The sequence below is a fragment of the Bos indicus x Bos taurus genome, chromosome 7 (assembly GCF_003369695.1).
Source record: "Bos indicus x Bos taurus breed Angus x Brahman F1 hybrid chromosome 7, Bos_hybrid_MaternalHap_v2.0, whole genome shotgun sequence".
NCBI lineage: Eukaryota > Metazoa > Chordata > Mammalia > Artiodactyla > Bovidae > Bos > Bos indicus x Bos taurus.
In genome coordinates, this window is record NC_040082.1 from 84844497 (window position 1) to 84872273 (window position 27777).

The following is a 27777-nucleotide window of genomic DNA, read 5'->3' on the forward strand; positions in this document are numbered from 1 at the left end:
TCAAAAATTACAATATTTCTCACAGTCCTGCTGCGTTTGGGAGATACAGTCATGTCAACGTACATGAATTTTATGAGAAGGAGATAGAGGTGAGAGTTATGGAGCAGTGTGGTTTGGTAGCCATATTATTTCATCATGCAAAGTCATTCGTCATGTTTGCATACATCATGGCAGCATGAAACGTGAATGATAAGACATTCTTCAGAAGTGATCAGATTTCTTTCTGTGGATTTATGCTTTTAAAATTTGGTATAGGGATTTCATTGTAGTCATTTGCTTGCTCACAGTCAGTGCTGATTTTTTTCGTCCTTTTTAATTCCTAGCGATGTAAATGAGAATTCCCTTGACAAATTGTTCTTTAAACCTGCAGCAAATGGGTGCTCTTCCTGGGAGTTCCCACATTCTTTTTGTGGTTCACAGAAAGATTTGGTGCTTATATGGCTTTAGAATTGGGCCTCACATATTGAGGGGACAGAGTTAGGTAAAGATGAGGGAGTTTTTCCTTCTTCAGTGAAACAGTGAGAGGTTTTACTGTGATAACTGCATGATTGTATTGATATGTCTCCCACTTCCTTCTGTCTTTTATATTACAGATAAAAACATTTATTTTAAATATTTTTGAGCTTTAAATTATTGAGAAACCAAATTACAAAAGAAATATCTTCATGGAACAGGGATAAACTTACTTTGCCCAGTCAGCCTAAAACAGCTTTTCAAAAGTCAAAATCTAGCAGTTATAATTTTATTTACTGGTTTTTGTGATTCTCTTTCATTCAGAATGCTTCAAAATATTAGAAATTAGGCAAGGTAGTTTGGATGAGTATAGATATATTTATCTATAATCATTTAAAAGTATGTTCAAATTACAAGCAATTGTGTCGTGAAGAATGCCATGTATATAATTGTCTTTCATTATAAACATCTGAATATACAAAAGTTAGGGAACTATAGGAATTTAGCAAGATATACTTTAAGATTTACCTCTCTTATATCTTATTTTTCTGCTTAATCCTTCAGAATCCAAAGGCCCTGCTGTGCCTTTAAACGTAGCTGACCAAAAGCTTCTTGAAGCTAGTACACAATTTCAGAAAAAACAGGGAAAGAATACTATTGACGTCTGGTGGCTTTTTGATGATGGAGGTAAGGTTGCTAACCTATTTTTTTTTAATAAGTTTAAATTTTTTGGAGTTGTGGGGGTGGTATTAGGAAATAGCATGTACTCTTTACTCACTGACCCATTCCCATTAGGCCAACATTCCCCAAAGCATTAGGATTAGTTCCAGAATCAGGCATCACACTTAGTTGTCATCTCTCTTCAGTATCCTTTGGTTTGAAAGTTGCTCAGCCCTTCCTTGAGCTTTATGACTTGAAAATTTTTTTAAAAAATTAGACCGTTTTGTAGAATGTCACTTGATTTGAGGTGCTGTTTAATGATTCATAATCATTAGTTTCAAGTTATGTATTTTGGGTAGGAATATCACAAGAGTGATGCCGTGCCTTCTGTCTGCATCTCATCAGGTGGCTCTTGATGTTGATTCGTCTCATCACTGGTGAAAGTAGCTTTGACCTTTGAGTAAGGTGGCTTTCACTGTGTTTATATACTGAAAAGCTATTATTGCCACCTTTTATAATTACGGGTATTTGGGGCATGGGCAATTTCTTTGAGACCATGTAAATATTCTATTGTTGCTGTGATTTTTGCCACCATCTTGAGCACACATTGATATTTCCACCTGAATTTATTTTTGCTGTTATTGTTATGGTGTATATGTGGTTTCCAAATGATGATTTTTCCAATCCCATCATTTTTTCCTTATTTATTAGTTTTATCTGGTGTTTAACTATAAAGAAGAGCTTTCTCTTTACTTCTATTTGTGTGGACTTAACAGTCTCCAATTATATTCAGTGGGTTAGCATTTTTCATTTTTATAATTTATTTTGATGTCCCAGATTTGACCAGCAGTATCCTCTTTAGGCTGACTTCTGTGTCCATTTGTCATGTCCCGATCATTCTTTATTTTATGATAAAATATGATGTTCCAGGCTCAGTTTTGTACTTCACCTGCATCAGCACTTGAATGACCCTTTAATCCAAAGAGCCTTGATTCCTTTCAGTGAAGAACAGTATTTAGAAACATCGGTCAGAGCATTAGATACGCCCGTTTCTACTAGGGTGTCACTGCTTCCATGCCCTCTCAGTGGACAGATGTAGGAAACACACACAGCACTTATTTGTATGTACATGTGTAGATTGAAACCACTTCCATTGCCAACACTGCAGGCTTTGCTCCAGCTTCTCCCTTTTCATGTTTCGAAACATGACTCCCATTAGCTTCAGTGAACATTCTTTTTCTCAGTCCTGATATAACAAATCTCCCTACCCTTCAAGGTCAGTACCTCATTTTTTGCTTTCATGACATGGGCCTTGTCTTCACTGGACCTCCCTCCTTATTCAGGTCTGCCAAGTGGATTTTTGACTGAATCATTACAGGCAGGACAGAAAAAAAATGTTTGTTATATATTGAGGTGTGGTAAAGAAGTTTTTAGCAGCTAACTTGAATTAAAAGTTTTTAATTGAGAAATCAATGTTAAATATAAATGATCTGTTATATTTTTATGACTTAGGTTTGACTTTATTGATACCTTATCTTCTGACTACCAAGAAAAAGTGGAAAGATTGTAAGATCAGAGTATTCATTGGTGGAAAAATAAATAGAATAGACCATGACCGAAGAGCGTAAGTCTGTTTTAAACTGATGAGCTTTTATCTAATAGTATTTCATTATCTCAATATCGGTTTGGTAGGGTAACAATTAGACAGTACAGAAAATGTCAGTAATGTTGCTCTGTTCTGTAGCGAAGCTGAAGAGTCTAAAATAAAACCTCATTCTCTTTAATTTAGTCTTAATGTTCAAGTTTAGATTCTTGGTTTTACTCACATGTAGTATTTTTAATATGTTGACATTTTAGAACATCTTTAAATACTTGTAGCATAGAAGCATTAATCAGCCTTTTATGAAGAAAAATTAGCAGGGTAAAAAGTGCACAAAAGTTATATATCCATATATGTATTATACTTTTCAGACTTCTAGACAACAGAAATGCATGATGGCCTTGTCCATTCTCTCATTTCTGTCTGTCCTGTCACACAATTCTAGTTCTGGTTTCAGTGCTTCTGTAAGTACCCTCTGTCTCATTTCTGACTATTTCATAATATATTGTACATATGCTCCTAATTTCATGTTTGGAAAGAAAAGCTTTGATCATGTGACACCTCTGCCCCAAGGAATTTTAACTTCTTCTCTGTTACATACCATAGAAAGCCTGTGTGACAATCAGGGCCCTTTATAGTCTGTCTTGTTTCCTTTCTGTCTTTATCTCCTGTTTGCCCAAATATGCCTTATACTTCAGTTTACATTTCTGCACCCACCCTAAACATACATATGATTTCAGACTTTTACTTCTTTGCCTGCTCTCATCTCTCTACTACAAATAGTTCTTCACTAGCCTCCCTTCTGTGTTAAAATAACTCCATTCTTTAAAACCTAGTACTTATTGACACCTTCCTCATAAACGTTCCCTGTTTCTATTTGTTACAAATAACTGTTTACCAGTTTTTATTGAAATTCATGTACATATACAAACTGACTAAAATTAAAAAACTAGGTGCCATTCAAATTTAATTATTGTCTTCCTCTGTCCATTGGATACTAAGGAAAAATTCAGAGAATGTAAGAGAATACAATGCAAGTTTCTAGATAATTTAGATGTCTACTTTGTGAATGAGTAGTATAAATTAATTCGATGGATTTTGCTCAGCACCTGACATACTTTTCCTGTAAATCATTCTTTCCTATAAATCATATGGAGTCAGCCCTAAATAGAATAAAAATATTTCTGTATACAGCCTTCATGTATATCAGTGCTGTTCACTTTTGTTCTAGGATGGCTACTTTGCTTAGCAAGTTCCGGATAGACTTCTCTGATATCATGGTCTTAGGAGATATTAATACTAAACCAAAGAAAGAAAAGTAAGTTATTAGATAAATTGTTTTGTATAAATTTCTGATTGTTTTATGGATGACCTACTCAGACACTGTAATAGGTCATTTAACTTAATTACCTGGGGGTTTTGCCTGCTTTTAGTTACATGTGAAGTCAACTTTTTCTTAAGCTAGCAGATAACTGACTGACATTGCAGATATTGAAGTAAGTCCAAAGGGCCCTTTATAGTCTGTCTTGTTTCCTTTCTGTCTTTATCTCCTGTTCCCCCAAATATGCCTTATACTTCAGTTTACATTTCTGCACCCATCCCAAACATACATATTAACTGTCTGTATTCCTTTTTTTTTAAGTATTGTAGCTTTTGATGAAATGATTGAGCCATACAGACTTCATGAAGATGATAAAGAACAAGATATTGCAGATAAAATGAAAGAAGATGAACCATGGCGAATAACAGATAATGAGCTTGAACTTTATAAGACCAAGGTATTCTTTCTCTCCTGCTTCCTTTTCATTAATCTTCCTTGTGGTTTTTTTAGAAAATACTTAAGAAATAAATATCAAGAACTACAGTTGGTTATGAAAAGAACTAGTTGTGTAAACTAAATCTACTTTAAGTTGTACTTATATTTGGATAGTGCAAAGCACTGATTTTTTTTTTTTTAAGTTTGGGAATGGATATTTTTATTATACCAAAATTGATTTTGGTTTCTTTTTATCTATAGTTTTATGTACCAGGGAAAATTTCAGTTTTTGAAAGGACTAAGAATGACTGTTATGTTTCATTTCAGACATACCGGCAGATCAGGTTAAATGAATTATTAAAGGAACATTCAAACACAGCTAATATCATTGTCATGTAAGTAATAACCTATACTAAGATTTTCTTGGCTATTCATTTTATGATAATTCAATTAGGATTCATTTCTTCTACCAAAAATATATCTATAACCATAATAACTTAGTGGTTATGAGAGAAAAACAAACTTTTTTTTAATACATTTTGCTTTAAGCATATGAAGAAATCATATAAGATAAGAAAGATAAACAAAAATATTTACCTTAAGCTTATATAAATCTAAATAATTCCTTATCATCGTAGCATATTCTGGGATTTTTTTCCTTTATGCTTTTTCCCACTTTTAAAAAATTCCTTAGCTTTGGAAATACCACAGCATAACCTGGAAATACCACAGCATAACCATCAACATTTGTCGGGTAATGGGGCTGCAAGTTGAAATTTGGTTCCTAGACAGTTTCTTCATAGAAATAATTCCATCAAGTTAGGCTAAGGATTAAATTTAAAACATGGTTCATATCTGAATTCCCACTCCCAAGTTCCCACATACAAAATGTCATATAGACACAATGTCTTTGCATTGAATTTAGATACTTGTGCTCACTCTGGCTTTTCTTTCACTAAACCAGGTTGCCTAGATCTTTCTTGAACCCAAATTTTCTAAGTCCTGGAGCCTGGTCCTTATATAGGTAAAAAAGGCTCAGATCTCTGGAAACATGTCAAATTATGAAACTAAGTAATACCAAAAGATTGCTATTTTGACTAACAACCAGGAAATTTGACTACACCAGGAAATTTCCAATTTTGCTGATGGTAACCAAGTATCTGTAATGGAAGTCACTAAAACATAGAAATCTAGAGAAAAACACTCTATGGAGCAACTGGACATACATCCACTACCTACAAATGAAAATGAAAGCTCAGAGATAGGTACAAGAAATTGAACATTAATATATAGAATTAATTATGTTTGAATTTCATTCATCCGTATGTAGTTACCACTATCAAAATTCAGATAGAAATATCCCTTTCTCCTAAAACAATTATAAGGGGAGATTTGAGGTTTAATTTTAGATACTAACTCATCAGTGGCCACAGGACTGGAAAAGGTCAGTTTTCATTCCAATCCCAAAGAAAGGCAGTGCCAAAGAATGTTCAAACTATCACACAATTGCATTCATTTCACATGCTAGCAAAGTAATGCTCAAAATTCTCCAAGCTAGGCTTCGACAGTATGTAAACCAAGAACTTCCAGGTGTTCAAGCTGGATTTAGAAAAGGCAGAGGAACCAGAGATCAAATTGCCAACATCCACTGGATCATAAAAAAAGCAAGAAAATTCCAGAGAAACACCTGCTTCATGGACTATGCTAAAGCATTTGACTGTGTGTATCACAACAAACTGTGGAAAATTCTTGAAGAGATGGGAATACCAGACCACCTTACCTATCTTCTGAGAAACCTGTATGCAGGTTGAGTATCAACAGTTAGAACCAGACATGGAACAACAGACTGGTCCCAAATTGGGAAAGGAGAGGATCAAGGCTGTATATTGTTACCTTGCTTTTTTAACTTATATGGAGAGTACATCATGCGAAATGCCAGGCTGGATGAAGCACAAGCTGGAATCAAGATTGTCGGGAGAAATATCAATAACCTCAGATACGCAGATGACACCACCCTTATGGCAGAAAGTGAAGAGGAACTAAGAGCCTCTTGAGGAAGGTGAAAGAGGATAGTGAAAAAGTTGGCTTAAAACTCAACATTTAGAAAACTAAGATCATGACATCCAGTCCCATCACTTCATGACAAATAGATGGGGAAACAATGGTAACCGTGACAGATTTCATTTAAGGGCTCCAAAACCACCGCAGATGGTGACTGCAGTCATGAAATTAAAATACACTTGCTCTTTGGAAGAAAAGCTATGACTAACCTACACAGCATATTAAAAAGCAGAGACATTACTTTGCCGACCAAGGTCCGTATAGTCAAAGCTATGGTTTTTCCCGTAGTCATGTGTGGGTGTGAGAGTTGGACCATAAAGAAGGCTGAGTACTGAAGAATTGATGCTTTTGAACTATGGTGTTGGAGAAGACTCTTGAGAGTCCTTTGGACTGCAAGGAGATCAAATCAGTCCATCCTAAAAGAAATCAATCCAGAATATTCATTGCAAGGCCTGATGGTGAAGCTGAAACTCCAGTACTTTGGCTACCTGATGCAAAGAACTGACTCATTAGAAAAGACCCTGGTACTGGGAAAGATTAAAGGTGGGAGGAGAAGGGGATGACAGAGGATGAGATGGTTGGATGGCATCCCTGACTCAATGGATACAAGTTTGAGCAAGCTCTGGGAGTTGGTGAAGGACAAGGAAGCAGTACATGGGGTCACAAAGAGTCAGACACGACTGAGCGACTGAACAACAAAAATTTGCTATTCTTAAGATATTTTGTAAGAAATACTTTGTTCAAACTTGAAAAAAAAAAGGAATATATGGTATAGTAGTTGTTACAGCATATATTGTAATTATAGTAATTTTTAGTTACTATTACTGTGACTTATAGTTTTTATTATTTTATTCTTAGCTTAGTTTAATTTCTTGTTGTTTTTTGATACCAGGAGTCTCCCAGTTGCACGAAAAGGTGCTGTGTCTAGTGCTCTCTACATGGCATGGTTAGAAGCTCTATCCAAGAACCTGCCACCAATTCTCCTAGTCCGTGGGAATCATCAGAGTGTCCTTACCTTCTATTCTTAAGTGTTTTATCTGCACAGTGGACAGCCCTCCAGACGGTACTTCAGTGCCTAGTGAAGTAACTATCACTGAAATCTTCAACATCACAATGGTGAACTGTGACTTTTTTTCACTATTTCATTAATTTGAAAGCACACAGGGAAGTTGCTCCATTGATATATGTATGGAGACTTCAGTTTTAGTCAATTCTGTATTTCAGTCTTAGTGAATGATGATTCCTTGTTGGACTGAAGCTTGTGAGAGTAAAGTTTTTCCTTTGCTACTTGAATAGCAATAAAAGTGTGTTATTTTTTGATTGATGAAAGGAGTACAAAAAGCCTTTAGCCTTGAGGTGCCTTCTGAAATTAACCAAATTTCATCCATATATCCTCTTTTATAAATTTGTAGAATGTCGAACTTTGCCTTCAGCTATTTTTATTTCTAATCTTTCCCACCTTAAAATGGACACTGCTTTTCTTTTTCCATTGACCAATTAGTGTTGAGTACTGTATGTTTTCTATTACTTTTGTAAATGTGTTTGTTAGGCGAGAATTAGGGCTAGTTAATGAAAATGCAAGGGAAAAAATATGAGAACCGAAAAGTGACCCTAAGGTTAGGTTTGCGTTAGGATGTATAAATGTAGATCTAGGGAGAAAAAAGCCCAATAAACCTTTTTTTTAAAACCTCTAATTGGCTGTTATTTATATCTTTTTTGATTATTATTATTTGAATCCTTAGGGGAGGTTGAAGATTTATCCAGTACTTCTATATACCATCCTGAAAAATCACATATTGTCATTCTCTAAAGAAAATCTTTTAAAATCATTTATATTTATTAGAAGAAAGATCTGTCCTAATTTAGAATTTTCCTCAAATCTGAGGGAGTTTTACAAAGTGCTAAAAGACTTTCCTGGTTAAAATTAGACAAAGCATTGTCATTTAATAGAATATTTCAATAAATATATGGAATATCACTATATCATCCTTTTTATAAATCATTAAAATATTTATTGTTTCATCAAATGGTTAAATGGACCACTGGTTTCTTAGTGAAATGTTCTTAGGCTTAATTCATTCAACTGTCAAGTACATAGTCTTAATTAATATACTCAGGTTTGAACAGATTATTCTGGACATTTAAATTTAATCCATTCTTAATACTTTAAAACTTTTGTGTTAAGAAAAACTGCCAGTTTGTGCTTTTGAAAAGTCTGTTTTGACATCATAGTCTACTAGTACAATTTGGACAGTGCGTATGTACTGTTACTAAAAGCTTTATATGCAATTATTAATGTGAATTTTTTGTTTTTATTCAAGGAAGGATTTCCTAGAAACATTTCAAGGGATTGTATGTCTACATATCTGTATGTGTGTGTGTATATATGCATACACATATGCATATGTGTATTTATGACGCCACAATGGTTGTTTGCATTTTAAAGTGTTAAGATTTATCATATTAAATTTTTTGTTTATGAGTTCACAGATTGAAAGACAGGTTTCATGGAGAACAAATGTGATCACTGGAAGGGCATGTAACTTCACACAGTTATCATTCGATTAGGAAATGGAGAATGTTTCATCTAAAGTACTCTTCAGTGTGTTCACTGGTATAAGTTTCACTGGTGAAGAATTTATGTAGGTGTTCATGAATCTCGAAAATATAAAATTACTACTGTTGTTCAGTAGTGCAATATCTTTGCTGCATGAGTATGAACTAAGTTAATATCATAACAGAGATCTGATAGTAATTTTAAATTCAGAATGTTAAGAGAATGAGGTAATTGTTTTCCTAAAAACTTTTTCCTATGTTATAACTCACACCATTGTACCATTTTTTGGAGGTTTTGTAGTGTTTAAGAGGAAAGACAGTAAAAATGTCATATTCAATAAACAATATCATGTCTCAACTTTTTAAATGGTTAATAGGGCATAACTGAGTGCTGCTATCTTGAAATGTGCACAGGTACACTTACTTTTTCTTTTTTTAAGTTTTTCCCATTCAGGAAAACCTTGTTGTGATCTGTACTGCAGGAACCAAATGTCATGCATCATACATATGTGTATAAAGTACATAAAATATATCTAAATATACATAATGGGGGAGGGTAATATTGTCTGTGAAATAATGTAAGAAACTTTTCACTTAAAAAGAAATGCATTACTTTTACTTAACACTAGATACCAGGTCAGATTTTTCAAGGTTGTTTTTGTGCTATCTCTGATAAATTTCAACAATTAATTCTTAGAAATGTTAGCCAGTGTTGAAGCTATTCTACTCTATTTTATTTATGCTGAATTTGATTGTTTTAATGCCAAAAATTTTAAGTTCTAATCATTGCTGATAACTTGGAAATAAACAGTTATGCAATGGCATATGACCGTTCATTATTTCTCTAGGTAAAAATTCAGTGGGTTTAAAGAATGATGGTGTTAAGCTGATTATTAACAGTTAATTAAATCACATATTTATTTGTCACATTATTTCATTTGTATTTTTAGGTTTCCTTTTACATTCTTTTTTTATGCTTTCTGACATTACATATTTTTAAAGACTATGGAAAAATAATTTAAAGATTTGAGCTCTGGTGAATGTTTACTAAGTTTGAAAATGTAATATTTTGATAATACTGTACTATAACTGTCACACAAATGCTTTTCTAATGTTTTAACGTTGAGTATTGCAGTTGCTGCTTTGTACAGAAGTTACTGCAATAAAGGAAGTGGATTCATTAAAACAATTTAATGTCTATTCATTTTATCCATTTTATAAATCCCTGTCAACTCTGTGATTTTTATCTCATTTATACAACTTATTTCATGGATGTCTTGAGTTTTTTAAAATGGCTTTTACCCTAATATTCATTGTTTGGAAAAGTTGTTTGAAGTTGTTCACTATCCTTAAACCTTTGGAGTAATCACTAATTTTCTTGACAGATTGAGCTATATCAGACACAGCTCATTTTGATATTTTATAAATCATTTAACTTTTCTAATTCTGCTTTATTTGTCTTTTGGTTAAATCATGTGTTTATGAGTGAAGAAAGTAGAATATTAAAATGGATTCACAGTCCCTGAGTATAATCTGATTCATTTCTTGCTAAGATTTTTGGCAAAGCTAATTTACAGTTTTACAAAGCATTTTCACTTTACCATTTGAACATTACAGTAGGTGTATTATATGTGCGGGACAGCTGTTTCTCTCTCTCCTACTCTTGAGAAAGTAGCTTGGAGAATTGTAGCGAGTTTCCCAAGATCATGTGATAAATCAACAAAGGATACTGGTCTAGAGCACAGATCTTTCATCTTCACGCATATCACCATTATTCAGTCACTGCTGCCTGATCCATAACTTAATTACTGGTTTAGAATGGTCATTTCCAAACTACTCATACTTACCTGCCCAGGAAGTTTGTGCTCAGGTAATACAAATTACAGTTACAAGTATATACTGGGCACAGGCTATCTAATAGATCTGAAACAAATGTAAGTGTCCATTGTATGATCTTTGCTTTTTGCTTATTCCTCAAAAAGCTGCTATTCAGGTTTACTCACTTCTTTGTGGAATAGGAGGGGGGGTTAAGAGAGAATTCAAAGGCAGCTATGATTGTGACATTTACTATCAGAGCATCCAGTGGTTTTCAAAACAGGAATGTAATTAAGTCTTTGAGCCAGCAGAGTTTTTTGTTTTGTTTTTATTTGGGGAATAAAAGATAAATGCTTTGATATGTGTCAACGGGATGCATATGTATGTATCAACAGGATGTTTATAGGATTAGAGGAAATAGATGATAGTTTGATGTTTATTTGGGTAGACAAGTAGTTAAAACATCAAAATAATGGTTAAAACAGCACAAGTTTAGGATACACGCATCAGAAAGTACTGTTTAGCTAGTTCAGATAGTAGGTACATGAAAGGTGTTGGTGGATTAACCAATCAGACACACTTTTTGGGGGGGACTACTAGAATACCTGAAGAGGGCAGTCTCGTTGCTTTTTATAGAATCTGGAAGCAGTGGTCATAGACCTGTTTTACCTGTGGCATAGGAGTTTAAGGTAGGCTGTTAAATGGCAGCATTAAGGAGAACTGCAGCCCATTTTTTCCCTGTTGAAACTACCACTGAATTTTGTGTTGGACAAGGTTACTACTGTTTCAGAGGAAAATGTGAATATGTCTGAATTTTTTGTCTCCTGCAGCCTTACTTGTGGCTGTGGTCCTCAGATCAGGAGCTCATTCCCCCAGATAATAGTTTACACATATTCTTTGTTCCTCTTTTCTATCATATGAATGCCAGTTAGCAAGATATTCCATCCAAAACTACAAATGAAAAAGACATTTACTTTTCTGATCCATGTGAAATGTAAAAACAGACACCTCAGACTCAGTATTTGTCAGAATTTCATTAGAATACTGCTAAATAAGCTTTGAAGGTAAAGAACTGTAGAGGTTTTATTCTAGAAACGTTAATTGCGTTTCTAGATAATTTCATATCCAGTTCCTATCTAATAACAGACAAACTTTAAAAGTAAGCAGGCAGCGTGTTTTGATTTATATATAGTACACATAAGGCATATAACAACTACTGCTATAAGGTATGATTGTATTTGCTCTTTTACATTCTAAATAAAATTAAGTCCCAAGTAAGCCACTTTAAAAGGAGGTCATCACAATTTGAAAAGGAGCAAGTTTTAGGAGTTTGTATGACCAGTATAACACAGGTTACTTTTATTTCAAGCACACATTTTTGCTTAAGCCATGAAAACTCCTTTGAGTTTCCTAGGAGTGTTACTAGTCAAGATGTTTAAAAGATGGCAACGACTATTTGGGAATTGGGGTGGAGAGTGGTAGAATGGAAAGTTACACTCCAAGAAAGGTTCATGGATTGTGAAAGACTGCTTTTATGGCTGAAAGTCTTGCATTCACTCTTCCTTCTGGGAAACAGTGAATTGTGAAGAATGGAAGTTAGGTTTGTTTTTTTTTTCTGAATTTTAAAATCTGTTGATTTTAATAAGCATCTCCTATTAGTTACATGGTACTAAATTCAGAAGTATGACCTATCTCTTTCAGGAAGTCTTTTTCTATGGCTGTTCCATCAATAAAGATAATCCTTTGTTTACTGTCTATGCACCTGTGAGTTTAACACTGTTGACGTAAACGTCACACTTGATGTTTTTCAGAGATTTGACAGTAGGGAATAACAGGGTATTATGTACTAAAACAGGTGTATTATTGTATTGAGAACAGTGGTTCTCAAACTTCAGTGTGTATTGGAATCACCTTGAGGGTTTGTTAAAATATAGTTGTTCCTGCCAGTCTCTGTTCTGAGTGAAATTCCTCCCCTTCACAAACACAGCTTTTCAGTATAACCCCTTCTTTATGGTTCCCTTTATCCTTTACCCATGCCCATCAAGTCTCTTAAAGAGTACACTTATTTCCATCTCCTCTCAGCTGTTAATTCAGATAATAACCATTCTTCCACATTACTGAGTGTTTTCTATCTGTATTAGATCATCTTTAGTGGTAGGAATAGAACCCAAAGCATACTAACAGAAAAAGCAGTCCAGGAAGACAATTGAGATGAGTCCCTGGACTCAAGTTTGTGTAATCAGGGACTCAGAACAGTGTCATCAGAATTCTGTGTCTACCTTTTCTTCTCTCTGGTTTGCTTCTCTAGGCTTGACTTGATTCTTCAGGTAAGACTGTCAGGGCATATTGTGCTCTATGGCTTCTGGGCAGTTAGGGGGAGAGGCGGGGGCGGGGATCAATCTCAGTAGTTCAATGACTGTAGTAAAAAAAAAAACAAAAAACAGGCAGTGGGGGTGCTGTGTTGGCAGCTAGTGCCCATAGTTTCTTGTGTTTATGTAGTCACTCAGAAAATTAAGGAAGGGCTGCTTCAGCTCTTTGATCTACACTGATGACTGGCAACTTCAGGTGCTGGTTTGCCCAAGTTCCAGAGGTTGATTCAAAGGTGAACAGCTCTGTAGGCCAAACCCAAGCCACTGACACCTTGACTAGGCCCTCAAGCTTTGCACTCAGATGCTCACTATCCACTCCATTCCTTGCTTTCCACCCTGCTCCCCACCTTCCACTCCCACCCCTACCTTCCACCCCCATCCATGATCCATCCACTCCCCACCTTCTACCCTAGCCCAGCAGTCCCACAGCCATCACAGCCTCAAACTTTCTGTTCACAGGGTATTTGGCGGAGGATTCTTGATTCCCTAGTTTGCAACAACTCCATTTGCACACCCCTCTTGTCCTTACTCCTTAGGCTAGTATCTCCAGAACTCCCACCCCAGTCCCTGCCCACTCCAGGGGGCAAAATCCCCCAACCCAGAACAAGAACAAGTCTTTCTTTCCCTTCCCCTTTCCCTGACAATGGGTCCTCGTGGCTTGTGGGAAAATGCAGAAAACCTGTTTTTAGTAGGGTCCACATCACAGAAGAGTATGCTTTTCCTACAATATCAAGAAATATAATAGCCATTTAGAAATGCATTTAGAATGACAACAGAATCTTCCCTCACCAAAACAGAGTACTATACTTTTTCTAATTGAAAGCCGTTTGGTTGATTTTTCCAACTATGTTGCACTAAATTCTCAGCAGATCACTCTGTTACCCTTGAACCATGCCCATACAATGGTAAGCCCCCCAAAGTTTTAAAAAGTGTAGTGCAGAATTAACCTCTCTAGAAGACACCCATTACCTTCGGGCTACAGTAGGGAGCCAGTGGGCACTGGTGGTATCAGTATCAGATGGAAGGTCGTTAAAATAGTTAGAAATGTCAGGGATGAAGGGGGATTGAATCAAGTTGAGTAGCAGGAAGAATTAAAAAGTTTAGATTCAGAAACCATATCAAGAAAGAATTAAAGGCAATAGGATTGTAATGAGGTTAGGTGGAGAGACTAGGGGATGAGATGATGAAGACATCAAAGTTTCTGGCTTGGGCCATGGGTGGATCTGATATTGAAACAGGAAGCTGAGTAAGTTTGGGGAAAGATATGCATGTGGCAGGAGAATAAAGGGGTTGTTTAGAACATGAGTTAAAGATAAGATTCAGGCTCTGGAACCCAACATGACAATTAGCTATTTATCCACTGAAATAATTTACCAAAAAAATCACTGAGACTAGAACCTTTTTTAGAAGCAACACGTAAATTATGTTGGTTTTGTTTCACTGTTACAGTTTGCTTAGGTTTTCTATTTCTTGCTGTGTCAATTTTAATAATCCTTCATTAAATGTTAATTCCTATGTATTGAAATTTACTAGCAATCGGAGCATGATTTTATAATTTCAAACTTAATCATTTCATATATTCCTTTCCTTTTTATATTTTTTCTCATTTGTTGATTGGATTTGTTTCTGATCCTTGGAAGAAACGCACTTGGACTTATCACCTTCATTAATTTTCACAGGTGTCATGGCTGAAGAAACAAAAAAAGAAACAATGCTCTCTGCATTTAATTCTCGCCTTCCTAAATCACATGGAATATGAGGTCTTTTTTTCTCTCTTTTTTAAAATTTTTATTTATTTATTTTTTAAAATTTTATTTTATTTTTAAACTTTACATAATTGTATTAGTTTTGCCAAATATCAAAATGAATCCACCACAGGTATACATGTGTTCCCCATCCTGAACCCTTCTCCCTCCTCCCTCCCCATACCATCCCTCTGGGTCGTCCCAGTGCACTAGCCCCAAGCATCCAGTATCGTGCATCGAACCTGGCCTGGCATCTGGTTTCATACATGATACTTTACATGTTTCAATGCCATTCTCCCAAATCTTCCCACCCTCTTCCTCTCCCACAGAGTCCACAAGACTGTTCTATACATCAGTGTCTCTTTTGCTGTCTCGTACACAGGGTTATTGTTAGCATCTTTCTAAATTCCATATATATGTGTTAGTATACTGTATTGGTGTTAAGATATAAATCTATGGAAATATTCATTAGTTTCCAAAAGGTATCACTATCTTGCAAATAGCAATATGGAGATAAAGGAAAAGTCACACTCCTATCTTCAACATGCTTAACTATTTCAAAACATCAAAGACACTCTTCTATTTCTAAAACCATGGCATAGAACTAGCTCCTTGGCAGAAAGCTGCAAATTAGCTCAGGCTAAAGAGAGAGAAAGCTGACATGTTCTGTTGGATGAACTTGTTATACTGGAATAGCTGATAAACAAGAGCTATCTCTTAAACTTAAAAAATAAAGTCACAGTATAGTACAGTGAAAGGAATATTATTTTCTGGTCACTACAGGAGGCATATTTTTTTCAGGGAAGTTGAGTATAGATATACTGGAAGGTTGTCTTGTGAGAAGAAATCAAAATGTAGACGTGGCTTTCCAGAGAAACTGACCCTGACCCCCGTTCCTGTCCTGTTATTTACTGTGATCACAGCCCCTATAAAGTCTTGCTCTTTAACTCTTCTATGAGGATAATACTGTCCACTTCAGAGAGGGGTTATGAGATTTAAATAAATTATGTAAACAGGTGGCATATGGACAGTGTTCAGTTGATGTAAGCTCTTTCTCCCCCATTTCTCCTAAATTAGAAATAAAATGATACTCAGTTAATCACAGCACCATGAGTGACTATTTTCTTGCTCATCCCTTAGCACAATCCATCACCTGATCTTATTGATGTTTTCCTTCTAAACAACTCAAATCTCTTTGTTCAACCAATAGATTTGCTATGACTTCAGTTCTGATTTCCAACACTGGGAGCTGGACAATGTTAAGCCTGCTCTAACTCTAACATGATGAGAAGAAACCATTTGGGATTATAAAGCCAGGGCAGAGGAGTAATTCCCACACCTGGTGGAGGTGTACTTCCCTGGATATTGATGTGGGCCAAGTTTTGCGGCTCCTCTCTACTAAAGGCTCTCTTCCCCCCATACCCTCTGAACATGCTGGATACATTCCTGAGGAATTAAGGGGCCACCTTAGAGCTGCATTCATTGACTCTATCTTTTGAACTGTTTTCTATGCTAATTCTTCAGCAAACCCACGCAAAGCCCACTTAAAACTAAGTCCAAATCTTTATTCTCTTCTAACCCTCTTAGACACAAACTTTGTGGACTGACCAAAAAGATCATATAGTTCTCACTTGTCTCTTTGCCTCCCATATTAATTACATCATTCTGAAAATGAACCTCTCTTTAGGTTCATTTTCAGCTCCCACTTCCAGTGGGAGCTATCTACTCCTACCAGACTAACCATCTGCACAGGGCTTTTGCTTCCTTGCAGTTCGAACATTCCAGTTTAACTACCTGATCTGTCCTTGACCTTACTCAACATGAAGCTCTGAATCATCTGCTACGGCAAGTTTTCTGATTCCATAAGGCTGCATTAGAGGTCCCTCTTCTGCTCTGCCCCTCTATGCTAATCCACTTGCCCCTGCCATAGCCTCATTGCCTGCACTGGAGTTGCTTTCTTTTTTTTTTTTTTTTTGGAGTTGCTTTCTTTGCTCTATGTTTTTCACACCAGTGTGGAAGCACCCTGGCCGCAGTGACCTTATGCAGGGCTTACAATTTAATGGGCACTTGAGGTCCATCTAGTCAAGGCTATGGTTTTTCCAGTGGTCATGTATGCATGTGAGAGTTGGACTGTGAAGAAAGCTGAGCACCGAAGGATTGATGCTTTTGAACTGTGGTGTTGGAGAAGACTCTTGAGAGTCCCTTGGACTGCAAGGAGATCCAACCAGTCCATTCTAAAGGAGATCAGTCCTGGGTGTTCATTGGAGGAACTGATGCTGAAGCTGAAACTCCAATACTTTGGCCACCTGATGCAAAGAGTTGACTCATTGGAAAAGACTCTGATGCTGGGAGGGATTGGGGGCAGGAGGAGAAGGGGACTACAGGATGAGATGGCCGGATGGCATCACTGCCTCAATGGACATGAGCTTGAGTGAACTCTGGGAGTTGGTGATGGACAGGGAGGCCTGGCGTGCTGTGAATTATGGGGTCGCAAAGAGTCGGACACGACTAAGCAACTGAACTGAACTGAAGGTTGCTGAATGTCTGATTAAATGAAGTGAATGATGAGCGAAAGAACTGATTTGTTTTTTATCTTATGAACCCTATGGACCATGTAATGTGTTTTCTATTTAACCTTGACTGATAGGTGAAGTACTATTAGGAATATATGGTGGGTATTCTAAGCTTCAGCAATATGTGAACCGTGAAACTTCCTGATGTTCAAGCTGGTTTTAGAAAAGGCAGAGGAACCAGAGAGCAAATTGCCAACATCCTCTGGATCATGGAAAAAGCAAGAGGGTTCCAGAAAAACATCTATTTCTGCTTTATTGACTATGCCAAAGCCTTTGACTGTATGGATCACAATAAACTGTGGAAAATTCTGAAAGAGATGGGAATACCAGACCACCTGATCTGCCTCTTGAGAAATTTGTATGCAGGTCAGGAAGCAACAGTTAGAACTGGACATGGAACAACAGACTGGTTCCAAATAGGAAAAGGAGTTCGTCAAGGCTGTATATTGTCACCCTGTTTATTTAACTTATATGCAGAGTACATCATGAGAAACGCTGGACTGGAAGAAACACAAGCTGGAATCAAGATTGCCCGGAGAAACATCAATAACCTGAGATATGCAGATGACACCACCCTTATGGCAGAAAGTGAAGAGGAACTCAAAAGCCTCTGGATGAAAGTGAAAGTGGAGAGTGAAAAAGTGGGCTTAAAGCTCAACATTCAGAAAACGAAGATCATGGCATCCGGTCCCACCACTTCATAGGAAATAGATGGGGAAACAGTGGAAACAGTGTCAGACTTTATTTTTCTGGGCTCCAAAACCACTGCAGATGGTGACTGCAGCCATGAAATTAAAAGACGCTTACTCCTTGGAAGGACAGTTATGACCAACCTAGACAGCATATTCAAAAGCAGAGACATTACTTTGCCAACAAAGGTTCGTCTAGTCAAGGCTATGGTTTTTCCTGTGGTCACGTATGGATATGAGAGTTGGACTGTGAAGAAGGCTGAGCGCCAAAGAATTGATGCTTTTGAACCGTGGTGTTGGAGAAGACTCTTGAGAGTCCCTTGGACTGCAAGGAGATCCAACCAGTCCATTCTGAAGGAGATCAGCTCTGGGATTTCTTTGGAAGGAATGATGCTAAAGCTGAAACTCCAGTACTTTGGCCACCTCATGCGAAGAGTTGACTCATTGGAAAAGACTCTGATGCTGGGAGGGGTTGGGGGCAGGAGGAGAAGGGGACGACAGAGGATGAGATGGCTGGATGGCATCACTGACTCGATGGACGTGAGTCTGAGTGAACTCTGGGAGTTGGTGATGGACAAGGAGGCCTGCATGCTGCAATTCATGGGGTCGCAGAGTCGGACACGACTGAGCGACTGATCTGATCTGATCTGATCTAAGTTTTAGGGATTTTCACATCCTTTCTCTCTCCCACTTTACTCCATTCTGACTTCACAGATACTATGGTATCAGTACATTTTGGAATTAAATGAGAGTGTGGAAATATTTTAAAAATTAACAAATTTGTTTATTATTGTGAAAAAGCATCTGCCATTAATGCCTTATCTTGTCAAGTATCTAAAGAACAAGTATCTCCCAAACCCATGCTGTTATACAAACTATATGAATGAGAAAATGTTATGTAAACATTACAGATGATTCTTCCCAACTGGAAAAATTTTGCTCTTTATAACACAGCTTAAAAGACAGCTTCTTTGTGAAACTCCTCTGACATCCCATTGCCAAACCACTGTAGCCATTGCACCTTTTTTCTTGGCCCGTAGCATTGTTATATATTTGATTTCCCAATTAGATTGAGTAACTGATGTAATCAGTTTGTTATATCCAGTGGCTTATCTTAGTTGTGAGCAGATAGAAGGTTTAAATACAGGATTTTTGAATGAAATAATTAATGAAAAAATTATATAAACGGGAGGTCTGCTGACGACAGGAGAATGGATGAAGTTATAAGCATGGAACTTTGTTAGGACCAGAGCTTTCTGAAATGGGTGATTTGGTTTAGCAGTAACAACTACAACTACCAGTAACAACTACATAGTAATAATATGCATAAGATGTTTCTTTTTTTTTATTTTTTAACTTTACAATATTGTATTGGTTTTGCCATACATCAACATGAATCTGCCACAGGTATACACGTGTTTCCCATCCTGAACCCTCCCCCCTCCTCCCTCCCCATACCATCCCTCTGCACCAGCCCCGAGCATCCAGTATCATGCATTGAACCTGGACTGGTGACTTGTTTCATATATGATATTATACATGTTTCAATGCCATTCTCCCAAATCATCCCACCCTCTCCCTCTCCCACAGAATCCAAAAGACTGTTCTATACATCAGTGTCTCTTTTGCTGTCTCGTATACAGGGTTATTGTTACCATCTTTCTAAATTCCATATATATGCGTTAGTATACTGTATTGGTGTTTTTCTTTCTGGCTTACTTCACTCTGTATAATAGGCTCCAGTTTCATCCACCTCATTAGAACTGATTCAAATGTATTCTTTTTAATGGCTGAGTAATACTCCATTGTGTATATGTACCACAGCTTTCTTATCCATTCATCTGTTGATGGACATCTAGGTTGCTTCCATGTCCTGGCTATTATAAACAGTGCTGCGATGAACATTGGGGTACACATGTCTCTTTCCCTTCTGGTTTCCTCAGTGTGTATGCCCAGCAGTGGGATTGCTGGGTCATAAGGTAGTTCTAGTTCCAGTTTTTCTTATATGTTTAAATTCTTGAGGCCAAACCTACAATAACTATTCTTTCACATCAGTAACTTGGTCTCCTTCATGCTAATCACTAGGATATAATTATTTGAAGAAGGGGTCATTTAATATGTAGTTATTGGTTATTATATCTGTAATACTTTGGCTTCCCTGATGGCTCAGCAGTAAAGAATCCACCTGCAATGCAGCAGACATAGGTTCCATCCCTGGGTCAGGAACATACCTTGGAGAAGGAAATGGGAACCCACTCCAGTCTTCTTACCTGGGAAATCCCAAGGACAGAGAAGCCTGGAGGGCTACAGTCCATGGTGCGCAAAAGAGTTGAACATGACTTAGCAACTAAACAACAACAAATATAAATAAGACTCATGAACAAGGGGAGGAAGCAGAGAACAGCAAGGGAGGATGCTTATGGCTGGGGAGCTGGGCAAAGGCGCCCTCCTTAAAAGTATTTTTAAAATGTCAATCCCAGGCCATATAACTCCCAAACTCTGTGTGAGAAGCCAGTTTGGGGGTTAGCGTGGTAGGGACAGCCCTGAGCTCCAGCCCACCCTGATTTGAGTGTGATAGGGTTGGGGTGAAAAGCTCAAGTCGAGAAGCAAAAGGTGCCAGTGTTTAGTTAGGTGCCAAAGTATTTGCTTAAGAAATTAGTCACCTCCTTGGCCAAGCCCAGGCTGTTATCTTAACTGCCCTTTAAACGCTTCCTGGTGGCTTTTGTTCTTTGAGGATTATTGAACACTTCGGTCCCACCTGTTTTGAGAAACCTGTGTCGAAAAATACACAAATGGAAGCAGATCCTCATTTGTTGTTAAACCTGCAGTCTTAATCCCAGGATCCTAAACGAAGGGGATTTTCCTGCTTAACCTGGGTCACACCAAACTCAAGTGCGGACCAACTGAAAAACCTTGAGTCTGCCCGCCTGCCTTTCTCTCCTTGTTCCCTCCTTCCTCTCTTCTGGTCCCCTCTCGTCCAGGCAATACAACTGTCATTGTGACTTAGGTCTTACCTTTGGTGGGGAGTGTCTTGGGAAAAAAATAATGTAACTTGAACGTATTTTCTATTAAACGTTTTAAAAAGATCTTTCGTCCTTATTTTGACTTCAGTGTTATCAAACTCCAATTAGAGTGAACTGAAGACTGGCTAGGATCTCGTCAGCTCTCTGGTGTTGAGGGGCGAAGCAAAGTGTATCACCGCTGGCCGCGAAACAACCCCCTCCCACCAGGCAACGCGCGCCTCTCCCTCACGCGGAGACCCCGCCCCACTGGGCAATTGGTGCCTATCTCACCCCTTTGACCGCGTGGATCACAATAAACTGTGGAAAATTCTGAAAGAGATGGGAATACCAGACCACCTGATCTGCCTCTTGAGAAATTTGTATGCAGGTCAGGAAGCAACAGTTAGAACTGGACATGGAACAACAGACTGGTTCCAAATAGGAAAAGGAGTTCGTCAAGGCTGTATATTGTCACCCTGTTTATTTAACTTATATGCAGAGTACATCATGAGAAACGCTGGACTGGAAGAGACACAAGCTGGAATCAAGATTGCTGGGAGAAATATCAATAACCTGAGATATGCAGATGACACCACCCTTATGGCAGAAATTGAAGAGGAACTCAAGCCTCTTGATTGAAAGTGAAAGTGGAGAGTGAAAAAGTGGGCTTAAAGCTCAACATTCAGAAAACGAAGATCATGGCATCCGGTCCCACCACTTCATAGGAAATAGATGGGGAAACAGTGTCAGACTTTATTTTTCTGGGCTCCAAAACCACTGCAGATGGTGACTGCAGCCATGAAATTAAAAGACGCTTACTCCTTGGAAGGACAGTTATGACCAACCTAGACAGCATATTCAAAAGCAGAGACATTACTTTGCCAACAAAGGTTCGTCTAGTTAAGGCTATGGTTTTTCCTGTGGTCACGTATGGATGTGAGAGTTGGACTATGAAGAAGGCTGAACGCCGAAGAATTGATGCTTTTGAACTGTGGTGTTGGAGAAGACTCTTGAGAGTCCCTTGGACTGCAAGGAAATCCAACCAGTCTATTCTAAAGGAGATCAGCCCTGGGATTTCTTTGGAAGGAATGATGCTAAAGCTGAAACTCCAGTACTTTGGCCCCCTCATGCGAAGAGTTGACTCATTGGAAAAGACTCTGATGCTGGGAGGGATTGGGGGCAGGAGGAGAAGGGGATGACAGAGGATGAGATGGCTGGATGGCATCACTGACTCGATGGACGTGAGTCTGGGTGAACTCTGGGAGTTGGTGATGGACAGGGAGGCCTGGCGTGCTGCGATTCATGGGGTCGCAAAGAGTCAGACACGACTGAGTGACTGATCTGATCTGATCACCTCACGTGGAGATCCTGTCTCACAAGGCAGGGAGCACCTCTCCCCCACGCGGAAGCTATATTTGAGCGTTGCGTGCCTTGCCCGCTAGAGGGTGTGTGAAACTGCAGAATGTGTGTTTTCTCTGACAGAGGCTCCCTCGTGTGGCTCCTGCCGACAACGACGACTGTGACTTGAATGTTTACTTCATTCTCTTTTGAGAAGGGAAGAAGTCTTGGATCTTGCCCGCAGGAGCGGAGATGATGCTCCTTTTTTTTCCTTAGCACATTTTGTCTCCCTCAGAATAGAAAACTTTGTTTTTCTTAGACTAACGTGGACTCTGGCGGAGTAATTGAACTGCCTGGGAAACAATTTGGGGTAGAGTTATTGCAGGATACTCCAACGCTGCTCTTGTCACATAGATGAGAGAAAGGAGTCGCTGAGACCTCTAAATACCCACTAGATTTAAGGCATTTTATGTCATTATTTAATCTTAGAGTATCTCAGGTAGGAATTGCCATTCCCACTTTTATAATTGAAATATAGTTGATTTACAATTTTAGTTTCAGGTGTACAGCATTGTGATTAAGTATTTTTACAGATTATGCTCCCATTAAAAGTTATTCCAAGATAATGTCTACAATTCCCTGTGCTGTATAATATATCCTTGTTGCTTATCTATTTTCCACATAGAAGAATGTGTTTTCCTGACATCCTTGCACAGGAGCCATGCTAATCTCTGTATTGGTCCAGTTTTAGTATATGTGCTACCAAAGTGAGCACTATCATCCCCTTTTTATAGAAGAGGAAACTGAAGTTCTCAGAGGTCCAGAGTCTCAAACTGGTGTAATTGCCGGGGGCAGGGGGTGTCCAAGAACTTTGTTCAGAGCTAAGTCCAGAGCTTTGCAGTAATGAGACCACCTACAAAAAGGTAAAATTTTATACTCAATTTCCTCTCCCTAGAGATGTTACATTCCACATGTTTCCTTATGTTTCAAATCCAATAACCTTATATCTGAGTATGTCACTTTTGGCTTTTGTAAAGTGTGCTACATTTGCACATTTAGTCTCAAGAATAGTTATGAATTTTTTTATATTTGTTTTACTGATGTATAATTGACAACTAAAATTGCAAGATATTTCAAATGTACTAGATTGTGATGATGTAATAAACATTGTGAAGGAATTCTCCCTAACTAGTTAATTGTGCTGTGCTGTTCTGTGCTTACTCGCTCAGTCGTGTCCCACTCTTTGCAACCTCGTGGACTGTAGCCCACCAGGCTCCTCTGTCCATGAGGAGTCTCCAGCCAAGAATACTGGAGTAAGTTGCCGTGCCGTCCTTCAGGGCATATCCTCAACTCAGGGATCAAACTCAGGTCTCCCGCTTGTAGGCGTATTCTTTATCATCTGAACCAACAAGGAAGCCCATAGTTAACTAATACATCTGTTAGTAGTATTGGGGAGCCTGGTGGGCTTCCATCTATGGGGTCGTACAGAGTCAGACACGACTGAAGCGACTTAGCAGCAGCAGCAGCAGCAGTATTAGTATTATTGAGAGTTAACTTATCAAGTGAGACAGAGGAAGATGCAGTGGTATGCTTAAAGTTATTATGATTAGCAAATAAATTTCTTTCTCAAGTCTAGTGATGTGAAAGCCATTTTGATTCTCATAGCAGGCTGTCTTACTTCTTCTTTTAGAGTAGATCTTTTTTTTTTAGTTTGTCAAATAAGAGGATCACCAAGTTCCCTCCTAGCCCTCCAGTTCTGAGGGTTCTGATTGTTAAGGGCTTTCACGTCTTGTCTCCCCTTGTCTTCAGTGCTCTGGTCTGGTGATGTTAAAGCCATAGAGGGGTTTAATGATTTACCCTTGCTCACACAAGTGGTCTCTGCACCACCCAAGCCTGGCATGCAGGCTCCCTGGGTTGTAGCCTTGCACTGTGGAGTAGGCATTAGCATTTGGCCTCACTCTGCCCCTTTTCTTTGATGAGAGTTTATAATTTCCTTCTTATCTTGTTTTGATGGGACTAACCCACCTGAGGCTTTTGGGTTGGACACCTGACTCTGGCCTACCTAGTCAAAGTGTTAGTTACAGAAACAAGCTTATGGTCGAAACTGGGCCAAGGATAGGCAGCCATAGGGTTTGCTAACCCCTTAGGAAAAAAGTGTGCTTTTCACCTGGGCTTGAAAAAGGAGTTTTTATGGACTGGATGCCTATGCCTCACCCAAAATTCATATGATGAAGTGCTAACTTCTAATGTATTTGGAGATTGGGCCTTTTGGAACGTAACTAAGGTTAAATGAGATGGACCTCAAATCCTGTAGGATTAGAGTCCTTATGAGAAGAGGACGAGACATCAGAATGTGTTCTTCTGCAAACCCCCAACATATGCACACACCAAGGAAAGGCCATGGGAGGACACGGGAAGGAAGTGACCATCTGTAAGTTAGGGAGAGAGTCCTTACTTGGAACTGAATCCTGCCTGTTGAAGCTTTTCTCTTTGACTTCCCAACTTCTAGAACCATGAGAAATAAATTTTTGTGTTTAAGCCACCCAGCCCATGGTGTTTTGTTATGGCAGCCTGAACTGGGAAAGGAAGTGGTAAAAGCCCAGCTGGGAGCCACTAGTCATCATCTCTGTTGCCAAGAAAGGAAGACGACAGGTGGAGAAAGGGCTGTGAATGGGTGACAGTGGGTCTGGACCCGAGACTGCAGTACATGAGCTACTATTTTTGTTTAAACAGCTATAATGAGGCATAATTCAGATACCATACAATTCACCCATTTAGAGTGTATAATTCACTGTACACTGAGAGATATGTACAACCATCACCAGAGTCAATTTTAGGATATTTTCATCACCTCAAAAAGAAACCCTATCCCCTTTAGTTATCAGTCCCCTTTCTCCCCTTCTCTCCAGTCCTAAGCAACCATGTTTAGCAACCATCTTTCTGTCTCTACAGAACTGCCTATTCTGGTTATTTCATATGCGTGGAATCATATAATTGATATATGGTATTCTATGTCTTCTCACTCAGCCTAATGTTTTCAAGGTTAATATTATGGCATGTATAATTTCTTTCTATGGTGAAATAATATTCCATTGTACACAAAAACCACATGTTATTAACCCACTCATCAACTGATAGACATTTGAGTTGTTCTCACTTTTGCTTATTATTAATTACACTTCTATAAAATTCATGTATATGTTTGGGGTAGATTTATGCTTTTATTTATTTTGAATATATATATATATATCACAGGGTGGAACTTCTGGATCATATGATAACTCTGTTTAATTGAATAACTGCCAAACTGTTTCCAAAGTGGCCACACTGTTTTACATTCTCACCAGCAGCGAGTGTTCTCATTTCTTTGCCAATGCTTACTATTATTTGACATTTAAATTCTAGCCATACTAGTGGGTGTGAAGTAATATCTTATTGTGGTTTTGATTTGCATTTCTCTGGTGAATAATGATGTCAAGCATCTTTCCTTGTGTTTATTAGCCACTTTCTTGGAGAAATATCTACTTAGATCCTTTGCCCATTTTTAAATTGAGATATTTGTCTTTTTATTATTGAGTTGTAAGAGTGTTTATAGCATCACTAACTCAATGGACATGAATTTGAGCAAACTCTGGGAGACAGTGGACAGAGGAGTCTGACATGCTGCAGTCCGTGGGGTCACAGAGTCAGGCACAACTTAGTGACTGAACAACAAAAAAGAGTGTTTATATATTTCAGATACAAGTCCCTTATCCGATATAATAATAATGAAAAGTTTGAAATATTGCAAGTTACCAAATTATAGCACAGAGTCCCAAAGTGAGCAAATGCTGTTAGAAAAATGGCACCAATAGGCTTGCTCAATTCAATGTTGCCACACACCTTCAATTTGTAAAAAGTCCAGAATCTGCGAAGTGCAATGAGGTGAAGCACAATAAGACAAAGTATGCCTGTATTCGAAATTCGGTTCATTTTTGCCTATTGAGCCAATATATTTTTGTTAATCTTAATCCTGCTTATACTTTTAAGTACTTGGAACTGAAATATCACTAACCAATATTTTTCTCTAAACTACACCATAAATGGCTTCCCCAAAGATTGATATTTAGAAATATATTTTAGTGTTTACAAAGCTATCACATGGTCTTATTTGATCCTTGTTCACCTTGGGAGGTGTGAAAGTGGGTATTTTCATCTACATCTTAAAGGTGAAGAAACTTGAAGCTTGAGAGGCTACATGACCCAGGCTTTGACTTCATAAGGGGCATATCTGGAACAGAACCCAGGTCTTCTGATCCCTAGTTCAAAGCGCTTCATATAGTGTTGTCTTGAGAAGCTCGCTGGGCTTCACAGATGTACTGTCCTGATGTGCCTGCGAGAAGCATGTGCAGGACAAAGAAATATTGCCACAAACGATGACATAGAAGCTGGGTCTCAGAGAATGTGTCATGGCTAAGTTAAAAACCAAGAGACTAAATTCTAGTGCCCACTCTAAGGGAAAACCACAGAAACTTTTTTTTAAGTCATAATTCTAAACAAGTAAAACCTCATACTCCTGTCCCCCACCAAATGGTTTGGGATATTTGTGGTAGATAATTTACACTATCTTAGGAACTATACAAACTCTTTAAACTGCAAGGCCAACATCTAAGGAGGCCAATTTGGCATTGATTTTTAAAATAAACATAATTATAATGAGAGTTGAAGCAAAGGAAATTAAGTAGAGTGAGTGCTGTACTAGGCATGTATCTAAACGCTCAGTTAGGGCCAGTGAGGAAGGTCCATTACTTGGCGTGAGTGCTGAAAAATTTTTTTGTAATTGCTCTCCGCTGTAGGTCACTATGTTTTTATTTAAAAACTGTTTCAACCACATTTTCACATTTCAGTAGGGCGCTGACAAACATAATTGTGCACATTAATGGTGTCAACTTAAAAGGAAGAATGGTTTTCTCCATCTTTCTGCAAACTGAGTCAAATTCAAATAGCTCCACTTAAAAGATAAATGCATTTCTTTTTCTTTCTTATTCATCTGTGCATGATAGTGATGGCGAGTGAATAGTCAGTGCCAGCAGTACTCTGTTTTGGTCATCAAATCGCCTGTTAAGGGCACGGTTCACAACTGGAATGCAAGTTTCCTTGTGACTCAACTGCAGGAGGAGC

General features: G+C 38.0%; 1 protein-coding gene and 1 pseudogene across 2 annotated transcripts in view; one reads left to right on the forward strand and one right to left on the reverse strand.

Annotated features, from left to right (window-relative positions):
* Window positions 1-10275, forward strand: part of SLC12A2 (solute carrier family 12 member 2) — a 93900-nt gene extending 83625 nt beyond the window's left edge. For both annotated transcript variants that reach the window (XM_027547032.1, XM_027547033.1), the window contains 6 exons: window positions 1018-1140; window positions 2626-2737; window positions 3945-4031; window positions 4356-4491; window positions 4797-4864; window positions 7423-10275. In XM_027547032.1, coding sequence (XP_027402833.1) covers window positions 1018-1140; window positions 2626-2737; window positions 3945-4031; window positions 4356-4491; window positions 4797-4864; window positions 7423-7558 — 662 coding nt within the window. In that variant the 3' untranslated portion in view covers window positions 7559-10275. The remainder of the gene's footprint in view (window positions 1-1017; window positions 1141-2625; window positions 2738-3944; window positions 4032-4355; window positions 4492-4796; window positions 4865-7422) is intronic.
* Window positions 10276-23302: 13027 nt separating this feature from the next.
* On the reverse strand, window positions 23303-23392 carry LOC113896710 (annotated as a pseudogene).
* Window positions 23393-27777: the final 4385 nt, after the last annotated feature.